Consider the following 12,010-nt stretch of genomic DNA (forward strand, 5'->3'; position numbering starts at 1 on the left):
TATTCAACTAAGCATTACTCAAAGTAGACCTGCTGAAGTTAATGGACATAACCAACTTAGGTTTATTTACTATATTACTTAAAATACATAGCAAGCTGTACATAACAGCGCAACCTAAGAGCCATCCCATATTAGAGGAATCTCTCTACAGAGAAATATCAACGAGTTCCGGTTGCAAAATGTTAAAATAAACAATTTTATTGTGGCTGTGCTATCGCCAAAATCTGTTCTATCTTCCTGTAGCATTGCAGAATGGAGCTACTTTCCTTATGAAAGAACCTTTTGGCACCAAAGAAATTCAGTAAGATCCCTGCTTCTCTCTTTTGCAAGTTTTACAAATGCCATTGCGATTTACAAGAGCATCCAGCACTCCATAGATGCTTTAACGAATAGATCTGACACTCCTTTCCACGGCTTTCTCTACAGTTTCGGACAGCAGATGAAGCTCGGTTGCAATCATTCTCTTAATAAAAATTTCAGCAGCTCCTACTGTACCATACCTTGACAGGCTCCTGTCCGTATGTTTGGTATGAAGCCCCGGCGACAAGGATGAGGCTGAGCTGGACACATTTCACAGGGGTGGCCCCACGCTCTCCCGACAGTCGCGCAGCAGAGGGTCTTTGTGCAGACTATCCCGCTGAGCTGACCCTGGCACATCTGATTGGTTACCAAAGTGAAGCACGGGCCTGTCCTATAATCTGGATCAGAACAAGGAAACATCATCAGTGTTAAATCAGGGGGTGAATTTCATTGATGCGAACTCAAAGCAACAATATAAGAACTTGGCAGATAACTTTGCACACTCCCCTCATCCCCCGCCCCCAGGCACATAGAAGCAGGCATCCTTTCAACTCTTATCCTGCTAATTCTGTGTTTTTATAGCGTGATTTTACCCTGTGAAGCGCCTTGAGTCCTGCAGGTATGGGACGGTATACAAACAAACAAACAAATTTTCACACTGCAATACAGAAGCAAGTGTATAGCAAAAATGAGAGAAAGGGAAGTCAATAAATTATGTCCCTAAAATTGAAGGAAGGGAAGGAGCACTTCCTGATAAATGAACTTCCGAGTGTCATTGCCTCTTATTCCAAAAAGGGGGGGACAGGCCTGAGACAGAGGCTTAAAGGAGGTTCCAGAAGCCATACAGTGGTGCCTCGCAAGACGAAAAGAATCCGTTCTGTGACTCTCTTCGTCTAGCGGTTTTTTCATCTTGCGAAGCAAGCCCATTGACGGATTAGCAGATTAGCGCTATTAGCGCTTTTAGCGGCTTATCTGCTGATCGGATCAGCTGACAAGCGGCTTAGCGGCTTAGAAAAAGGGGTGAGGGGGGAAAAACAGCAGGAACTCGCAAGACATTGTCGTCTTGCGAAGCAAGCCCATAGGAAATTCGTTTTGTGAAGCACCTCCAAAACGGAAAACTCTTTCGTCTAGCGAGTTTTCCGTCTTGCGAGGCATTCGTCTTGCGGGGCACCACTGTATTTATCACAGCCCTGTGTAGCTTTGCAGTCTCGTTCTGTGCTTTGTGTTGTGTACATCCCCCAAACTGCATATATGAGGACTCCTCACATTTCATACGATAAGGAAACAAACTCTTTCTGATTTGTAGGGAACTGTAAAGGATCCTGGCCCAACAGGGAAAACAGTAGCACTCTCCCATTAGCGGCAAGTTTGCCTAACCCTTCCCTGATTAATCTTGCCTAGAGCACAATACTTTTATTAATTCTTTTTCCTACCACGGAATTTAACAGATCCTAAAGGGCTGTAGCTTACAACCAAGTTAATTAGAGGCAAATTTCAGTGATACGCAGGCACAAAGCACACCCATTTAACTGTGGGCAACCTTTGTCTGCAGCTAAACGAGAGGGCATGTGGAACACATCTGATTTGGTTTGTTTATGGTACGACAAACTATTTATCTGAGAGACAAAATTAAACTAGGACGTTAATAAAATATTCACTTGTATTTTGTTCCATTCTCCCACGGCAACAACAAAACAGTGGCATGGCGAGCTCCCCTGCACGCACATACACACTCTCACACACAAGCTCTCTTTTTTCCTCAAACGAACATTTGTCACCTTCTCTGCCTCTTTTCTGCGCCTTCCTTTATTCCAGGCTTCCTCAACCTCAGCCCTCCAGATGTTTTGAGACTACATTTCCCATCAACCCTGGTCCTGCTAGCTAGGGATCATGGGAGTTGTAGGCCAAAAAAGTCTGGAGGGCCAAGGTTGAGGAAGCCTGTTATATTCCTTTATTCATCACCCTCACAAAGAACAGATATTTTCCCTTAAAATGTTTTTCACACGCTAGTACACAGGGCAAACACAAGCATCCCCCCTCCAAGCCCAAATCCTTCACAAGTGCACCTATGTAGTTGCCAATATGACTCTTACATTCTCACTTTACATCAGGGGTCCCCAAACTTCTGAGCCCATGACCTCCAAATGAGCTTATAAAGTTGCCATAGACCCCAACCCAAATGACTGGGAATGTATATCAGATAAAGTAAAGAAATGTCAATATATAATTAAGATTTATTTATCATCAATCACTATTACTAAGAATAAAATAACTAAGGGTGTAAAATCAACTTAGGAAATGCATTAGCAAGGAAGGTACCCTCTGTATATGCCTGTGCCTTTTTTTAGGCTCATATTTCATTATTATTATTATTATTATTATTATTATTATTATTATTATTATTATTATTATTGGCATTGTACCTCATAATAGGTTTGCCATACATCCAGAAAATTCTGCACATGTACAGTAATCAGATGCCTAAAATGATGCCCAGGTGTGGGTGGGTGTTGAATTTTAAGAGATTTCCGGAATTTCCTGGACGTATAGCAGTGGGTGGGATATTTCACACACAGCCCCTGCGTCATATCGAACAGCCCCAAACTACTAGCACCTCTGTCTGTCTGTCTCCAGGGCTGCCGTGAAGGGCACCAATGGTGGGCCCAGAAGGAGAGAGATTGTGGAACTTCCGGGTTGGCGCCATCGCTTAATGGCGGATTCCCTCCGAGCTCCGGAGGGAATCGGCTCTGCAGAGACCGGGTCTTACCGCTGCGGTGACGCGGGGACCCTTAAAATCACAGGCGCGGAAGCCTGTGAACGTAGTGACTCGGCGGGCACCATTTGCGCCCCCCCAATCCATGAAGGAGCCTTTTTAAAGGCTTCGGAACAGGGACGGGGTGCGGCGCGGTGCTGAGAGTACTCCTGCATCTGCGGAGTGAAGCCGCGAGCCATTGGCGGAGAGCGCTGACTTTTTCCTTGGAATATTCGGACTCTGAAACATCAACCCGTGAGTAAACTCGGAAATCGGAATCTTAAAGAAAAATTTTGCGGATTTGGAACAAGCGGGGAAGGGTTAAAAAGGAAGTCCACCCCCCCTTTGTAAATAATTCAAAGCAAAGGACCTACTAGCTAAGGTTGAGAGAATTTTTTTTTCTTTTAGAAAAAGATTTTAATTCCATGATTTTGACACTACAAGAATCTTTGCTGGAGGATAAAAGGATAAATTTTGGGAGCTGAAGTGTCACCCCTCCCGGACCCGGGAATGTCCCACGAGATTGCCTGCTGATGAAAGATTGGAAAATTTGACAGCTGTCAAGTTGGCTGTCGAGAAGGAAAAGGAGAACTTAGCTTTGGTTGTCTCTGTTGGATAATCTGTAACAATTTGTTGAAAATAAGGAAGGGCTGATGCAAAACAATCTAACTTTTGGACTTGAGCTGAAAGGAATAATAAGGAACTAAAATCCCCCTAGAGGGGTTTAGTGACATTACAGGAATGGCTGGAGGAAAGAAAGTCCAGGCTGAATTGGACAGAGTTTTTGTTCTCTTGGGAAAGTTACAAAGCCAATATGATGTTTTGGCTACAAATGTGACAGCTCTGGGCTTAACAGTAAGTAACATTGTTGAACCTGATAAGGACTTGAAACAAGGAGCCTATCCAGTTGAACAAACAGAGAAAATGGAGAGCTTTGACAATATGGAGCAGATGACAGATGTTGTCCCTGAAGAAAAGGAGGGAGAAGCAGAAATTTTGCAGAAGTTACAGGAGAGCAGCATTTTGATGCCTGACAAGATGAGAAAAAAGGAAAATAAAAATCTGATGTGGAGAGCCTGGCTTGAATTGGAGGTGGAAGTTGGAACTTGGGGGACATTTGGATTTGAAAGGAATATAAAACAAGATTTGAAGACCCTCGTAAGCTCTACTGTTGAATATGGAGGTCTGGCTGGTAGAAATATGGATCCTGTTGGGCCGGTGCTTCTTCGAGATTTGGAGTTTAACATTAAAGACCATCAAAAAGACCGGCAGAGAGGAACTGAGAGAGAATTGAGAGCCTCGGACGTGAGATCGCCAGGCTAAACAGAATATTGGGACTGATGTTTGTTGTTGGGGACTGAAACTGGGGAAAGGGTGGGTGGAGTTTGGGAATCCAAAGGGTATATAAATATAGTTTGTTTTACTTTTATTTATTTATTTTGCTACTGGTATGGAAATGGGGAAAGACGTAGAAGGGAAACTTTTGGTCAATCTTAGGAAAATGATGGGTAAAATTGAATAAGCTGAAATTGTTTTATTTATAAAATGGTCTAAATTAAATGAAAATAAAGTGAGTAAATATAAATTGAGGAATTGGAGGAAAGAAGAAAAGTTAAATAATAATAAAATTAAATTAAGTTAAAATGGAGAAGTAGATCAAGGATTTGCTGAACCAATAATTCAAATTGGAATACAAGAATTGGAGGTGTGAGGAGGTCTGAGAAATAGGGTAAAAGAGAATAAGTATATGAACAATCAGGTGTTTTTAATTGTTCTTTATGTTTTCGATTTTTGTATTTTTCTTGTTTTTTCTGTTTATTTTTGTGTTTGTTGTTATATGTTTTGTTCTTTATGAAAATGCTAATAAATATTCATTTAAAAAAAAACAACAGAAGGAGAGAGATTGTGTTGCTGAGGGTGAACGGCAGGCAGGACATGGGCCCCCCAATCTGTGTGTGCCCACATTTCCCCCTTTCTCAACTGCTGTTTTCTGCTCATGCCGCCTTTGCCTTCCCCATGTTGCCCACATAGAGGCACGAGGGGCAGGGCAGGGAAAGGGAGCCCTGGCTCAGTCACACACACACACACACACACACACACACACACACACACGGTTCTGCATGCAGGGCTCCCCAAGTAAATAATAAAAGGAACAAGAGAAAGATAAGCTTTATTCTCTCCTCTGGCCTCAGTCAACCTCAATAACCTATTTTCACGTTGATACAAAAAAAAAAAATCCTTCCAGTAGCACCTTAGAGACCAACTAAGTTTGCTATTGGTATGAGCTATTGTGTGCTTCAGATACACTGAAACAGAAGTCACCAGACCCTTATATATAGTGAGAGGGTGGGGAGGGGTATTACTCAGAAGGGTGGTGGGAATGGGTGATTGGCTGATAGGTGTGGTAAACCTGTTGATGACTGTTAACGACTTCAATTGGTCTTACAGGAAAAAGCGATGGGTGAGATGGCTAAAAATAGCTATATCATGTATAATGAGATAAGAATCCAATGTCTCTATTCAGACCAGGTCTCTCCATGGTTTTAAGTTTGGTAATAAGTTGCAATTCAGCAACTTCTCTTTCCAGTCTATTTCTGAAATTCTTTTGGAATAAGACTGCTGCTTTGAGATCTTGTATAGAATGTCCTGGGAGACTGAAGTGTCCTCCTACTGGTTTCTCTGTCTTGTGATTCCTGATATCAGATTTGTGTCCATTTATCCTTTGGCGTAGGATATTTTCACGTGGCTTCACTGCCGCCTCTTTCTTTAATTCAGCTTCCTCGTTCAACAATTCCAACACAAAGCTCAACAACTTTGGGGGCGGGGTGTGTGTGTCAGGAATTTTACTTCTTGAAATATGGCAAGCCTACCTGTACAGTCCCACTGACTGACCTCAATATCAAACACTTTGAGAAACCATGCCACTTTAAAGTGTACAGTGTAGGAGGCCCTTAGCAGAGGCTCAGTTGGTCTCAATGAACAATACAGTAGGACTGCATATTGTGGGGGGGGGGGTGTGTTAGATTCCAGGGGCTGTGTGTAAAGCCACCCCCATGTGGGCAATCTCACCTTCCAGAGATTGCACAAGATCTCGCAGGGCTTTCTGAGATCTTGCAAAGGCCTCCAGAACCTGTGCGAGAACTTCCCACAGCCCAATAAGCAAGGCAGAGAACTCAAAAGATAATTCTGTGCTGAGTTTTCCCACCATGGAAAGAGCTTTGAAGTTCTCTGCCCTTGCTTACTCGGCTCTGGAGGCTTTTGAGAGACTTTTTTTGCCAATGGCTTTTTCCTGTTCTGCCGCCTTAAAAAAAATAATCAGGCAAGACGTGTGTGTGTGCTGTTTAATGTAAACTTCTTAATTTCATTATTAAATGGCCTATAAATTTAGTTGCATAAAATAAATTTGGACCAACTGAATTGCCAGATGCAAGCTTTTGATTGTCATAAATTTCAGTTGGTATTTGAGATTAGGTCACACAAAGTCCCTCTCTCCAGGAATTTAAGCACTAGTCGGTTCAAATAAAGGTTATGCTCTCACTTGCTGCGTTTTCTCCCACCCTTTAGCCAATCTTCAGTTTTCCTTAGACTTGTTTATAGTTACTTGCCCCCAGTGGCAAGTTAAAATTTCCTCCAAATGTGAAAGCACAAAATCTTTACAAAATTTGTCCCATTCTCTCACCTTGTCACCTGTCAGGCCGCACAACAAAAATAAGTATGGACATTTTGGCTGGTGGGTTTTTTTGTGGGCTAGTGACTTCTTTGCAGATCCTTCCAACTGGTTCAAAAGAAAGGGGAATCACTATGCAAAATACTTTGCAGAATGCTAGATTGAACATTTTCATTGAGTTCCATTTTCAAACTATAAACACACCGAATCTTTGGTTGAGTTGTGATATATCAGTTTGCCTATGTACAGTGCTTTTTTTTCTTAAAAAAATGTTTAGGGGTACTCTCATTTTCCTACTCATATTGAAACACTGCCCCTCAATGAGGCCAAACTTGAATTCACTAAATGTTTAGGGGTATGCATCCCCCCAGGAAAAAAAAAACACTGCCTGTGTATATTTTCTTTTACACTAGTCTCTACATCCCAATGCTTATGTACCTACCTATTAAAACTTTGAAACATCTCCCTTGTGATTATGATGTGCTATAGAGCAATAAATTCCCATTCTACCACATTATTATTATGCATTTATTTTTACCCCGCCTTTTTCCCTGATGGGGATTCAAGGTGGCTTACAGATAAAAATAGGACCAGCTAAAAATATTTTTTAGGGAAAAATTAAAAAACAATTAAACATTTACAGATGTAGTTGATGTAGTTGAGACCCAAACTCTTGGACACATTCCTCTGCTAGGGTACATTTGTGGAAAGGCTGACAGTATATATTAAGTAACAATAAACCTGTCACATCCACTTGATCAGGGTTTCATTTGTTCTTGAATATAAAAATTCCCCATGGTAACTAGAAATATCACACTGATCTCTTGTTTTCAGAGGGGAGGGAGAACCTTGTCCATGTCACATATCCGTCAACTGCCAGGGACATCGCGTTTTGAGGGACCGTGCCCTCACACTAGAACACAACATTCAAAAATGTGAGAGACTGCGGTCGGACATGCGTCTCGTACGAAATTGTGTCACCTAAAACCTTGTGTTTATGGGTGTTGCGTTCTCATGTGGGTTATGTGACTCACGCAGGAGTGAAGCCTAGAAGATCCGTGGCCCAGTTTTGTGATGGGACATGTTGGAGGGTGTGGCGGCACTATTCCATAACAAAAACTATTACAGAAATATCAACATTTACAAAAGCAGGGGGTCCATGGCTTGGCTTTTGAAAAAACAGGGGGTCCACACTCTGCAGCACTTAGCTAATTGGAACCACTCCGCTAGGCCTCTCTATCTGGCTCCTAAGAATGTCACCTAGACTGTAGCCCACTCTCCACAGGCTACGCCGCTCACCAGGCCCTGCTCCATGCTCTTGTTGAGGATTTTGCCTGCAAAATGTTCCTTGAACTATAATCATGCTTCTCGCTTGTCTGTAGAGGGAATATAGAAGAGAAGGTTGGTGGGTGTAGAAAACTGGCTTTTGCACAGCTGGAATGTAGCCTACTGTGAAAAGGTCATTCATTGCTCCACAAGCTTTTGCATCTGTCCCCATCTACTTTTCTGCCTCTGGCTCCACCTACAATTGGCATGGGGCCCTTTAAAGGTTACTCATGAAGGAATGTGGTCCCTGGGCTGAACAAATGTGCCGCATCCCAGTATCAATCAATGCCTTCTAATACAGATGTGCCTTCAAAGGGTTCTCATATATTGGCCTCTTTCCAGATCTATTTTCACCTGAACTAATTTTAGAGAGTTGTTGCCCACAACTGCCTGAAACCAGTACAAAAGCATGTGGCCTTATTTACTTCTATAAATACTAAAACTGAGAAAAAATATATGTGTCTCTAAGTCTCAAGCTATTAAAGCCACAACTGAAACAAGTTCCTTTGACATTAACTACTGAGACCAGTGGAAAAGTGGAAGTAGCCTAAAACAACTGTAGAGATTGTTGAACCTCAGACTATTGGCAGGTTTTTATCTAAACTAGGCACAGTGCTAATGAACAACAATTGCTCCAAAGTAATCTATGGAACAGACTGAGCTAGCGAAGCCATTCGCAGGAATCATGACCCTGGAAATATTAGATTCTGGCATTTGTGTGTTTATTTTTTCAGCCAACCTTTTCGGCAGCAAGGGCAGATTCTCCAACAGGCTGCAGAAGAGAAGAGAGAAGGCGAAACAGCGCTATTCCATTGCCTGTGCTAAGAGACCAGCTGCTTTTCAGTCTCCCCAGTAGTCATGTGGCAAGTGCCTTTCCACCAGGCGGCAGGGCAGAGGGAGAGGTGAGAAGCAGGGCTATTTGTTGGTCTCCTTCACATGGCAGCAAACTACCCGAACTGCTCCCATTCGTTTTAAGAACTGTAATCTGAAGAAATGGTGGCTGAGCTTACTTCCCCCCCTTCTCCTTCCTTCCTTCCTTTTTCCTTGGGTATCCTGAGGGTAGGGCCTGAGGTACTATTGGTATTTGTAAGCCACATGGCCAGAACCATCCTCAACAGCAATATAACCAGGAGGGTCAAAAGGATCAGCTGATTTCTCCAAACAAACAATCCCAGGCATTTGAGCAATTCACGAATCCCTTGGAATGTGATTTTCTTAGCTCCTGTAGGAAACTCCCTCAGGAAGAGCAACAAACAGTCATCTATATTCTTGACTCTGTCAGCCACATATTGAAAGGGATCAAAGAATCGGAGGTAGAGACTGATAAGAGATCCAATATCCGCAACCATTTGACATCTATAGAAGTTCTTCAGGGCCAAGGAATATCAGGTGAAGAAGCCCAAGAAAAGGAGGGAGGTTTACCTTCCTGTGCTCCAAAAATGAACCTAGTGGATCTACCAATAGAACCCCTATCCCAAGCTGTGGGAAACAGCTGTATTTGTGTAGAACAAAATCCTTCTCTGAATCTAATAACGGAACTTGATTGGATACAAGCATATAATAGTGATTTAGAGAAGATACACTCAAGTTTCTTGAGACGTATCCTGGGGCTCCCAAGTTCAATCAAGTATGAGACGATGTGTGCAGAACTAGGTACAGAACTAGGTGTACACACAAAGGAATATTGGGTGTGGGCTAGCACTATAAAGCACTGGTTCCATTGCCATTTTCCTTGCCAACCTTCAAGTCTGATATCTGACTTCCTTAAGGACACTTATAAAACCAGACGGTTCCAACACTTACATAGCAAAATCAGATCTATTTGTATTGACTTGGAACTCTTGCATAATTCAAGTGAGCAATGTCTTTATCATAATACTGTATTCAAATCAGATTAAGGGACATTGAAAAACAAAATATCAAGCCAGCGGTAAATAAAGTCTGCTCCCCCAGGTTTCATGGTTTAAATCCAACAGATAACAGGGTCACTTATATTTCAAAATTATTAATTCCAGTCCAATGCAGGGCCTTTATGTTAGCCCGACTATTTTCCAGGGACAGTCCCAGAATGATGAAAACCACCCTGGCTTCTGATTTGATCCCAGAATGTCCCTATTTCCCCTGCCAGTGCCACCACGTAACTCAAGGAGGAGGAGAAGCTGGCGCTTGTCCTGAGTGCTGGTGGCAGTGGCGCCATTGCCTCTCCATAGCCACCGCTACTGGCCTCCTCCCTTGGGCAGTTCAGGGGCTGCTGGAGAGCAGGTGAGGAGGAGGAAGAGAGGCTGCCGCCACTGAGGCCCAGCCTTGCAAGATGCACTGGCTCTGAAGGGCAGGCACAGGGCAGGGTCACACTGGGCGGGAAGAACTGCAGAGTGGGATGGAGCACAGGGAACCCTGGTTTTATAAGTACAGTGGTACCTCTGGTTGCAAATGGGATCCATTCTGGAGCCTCATTCGCAACATGAGCAGAATGCAACCCACCTCTGCTCATCGCAATTTGCCACTTCTGCACATGCGCGTGACATCATTTTGAGCGTCTGCGCATGCGCAAGCGGAGAAACCCGGAAGTAACCCTTTCCGGTACTTCCGGGTCACCGCGGGACGCAACCGGAAAAGACGCAACCTGAACCGAATGTAACAAGAGGTATGACTGTATGTTGCATTTTTTCATAGATGTTCAACATTCCTGAACTTCCAAACGACAGCCGAAACACCCACATAACAAAATACCATTTAACCATCCAAACTTCAAACTTTCAGAGTAGACTACTTCACTCCCCACCCCCAAAAAATGCATTGTTGGAAAATAAAACTATTATGTCCAAATCATGTCAGAAGTGTTGCTGAAATTGTTGAGAATGGTGGGTATTACAGCACTTAAAATCAGCAGCAAGTTTTAGGTGTAATATGTAAAAAATATAAAATGTACTTGATTTCGTAAATTGCTTGGAAAAGACACAAGCTTCAAGTCACGTTGCCAAAATCAATAAAAGCCCCAGACACATGATCTGGACTTGAGATTTTAAGTATTTGCCATTTCCAAAGACTAAAATACAACTCAGTTTTAATCCCCTGTCCCCCCAGCAATAATCTCCTTTTTCTGAACTATGAATTTCCTAACAGGTCTGACAATTGAAACTAGAATATATATGTGCCTACTTGAATCTGCCTTCATGAATGCTAAATGTTCATGGCAACATAAATCTAACCCCTGTGACCTTCCCAGCACCACATGCTTCCTACATGGAATTCATTATGTTCAGCAATGCAGCAGTCCACATAATTTTTTTATTTTTTTTAAATCAGGCACTGTAAAAAAAAAAGCTTGTTATTAAGAATATTTTTCAGTACATTAAACAGGCATACACATAAGGCTCCTAATATCTAACTCTTCACCTAGGATCCTTACAGTCCTACAGGTCAGGATCATATTAATTTTATTCAATAGATAGGGAAATTTGGGCTGAAAGATAGAGCATCTTGCAAAATATTATTTTGAACTGTAGCTAGTTCCTTTTTGGACAGGATGAACTTCAACTGTATCTAGTTCCTTTTAAAAGTTACTTTCCAACACTGCTGACAGCAGACTATTCTGGTCCAGGTGTGCATAAAATTATGTTGTAGAAGAAACTAACTTTAGCTGCATCATGTCCAGTGTGAAATTAAATTAAATTAGCATCAAAATACAGAATTCTGCACTTTTTAATAAAGCAAAAGACAGGCTTGGCATAATTGCTATTTGCTGCTTTGCTTATTTTAAAACCTTGCTCAGCAGATATACCTGTATCGTAGTTAAAATTATCTACAATTACTGTACACTAGCTGAAGTACAAGGTGTTTTTTTTAATGAGACTCCTAAGCCAACTTTGGTGGGTTCCTAAATGTTTTGCCCAAGAGGATTAATCAACATAGCTGATTATGTTTCCACTGGAGCACCTCCTAACTAGGGATTTCACTGGGCTTGC

At 42.3% G+C, this 12,010-nt stretch overlaps 1 protein-coding gene across 3 annotated transcripts in view; it reads right to left on the minus strand.

Annotated features, from left to right (window-relative positions):
- FBN1 (fibrillin 1) overlaps positions 1 to 12,010 on the minus strand; it is a 220,725-nt gene that overhangs the window by 136,099 nt on the left and 72,616 nt on the right. For all 3 annotated transcript variants that reach the window (XM_081169954.1, XM_081169955.1, XM_081169956.1), the window contains exon 7: positions 501 to 698. In XM_081169954.1, the coding sequence (XP_081026080.1) occupies positions 501 to 698 (198 nt within the window). The remainder of the gene's footprint in view (positions 1 to 500; positions 699 to 12,010) is intronic.

The sequence above is a fragment of the Podarcis bocagei genome (assembly GCF_964188305.1).
Source record: "Podarcis bocagei genome assembly, chromosome: 14".
In the NCBI taxonomy this organism is placed as follows: Eukaryota; Metazoa; Chordata; class Lepidosauria; order Squamata; family Lacertidae; genus Podarcis; species Podarcis bocagei.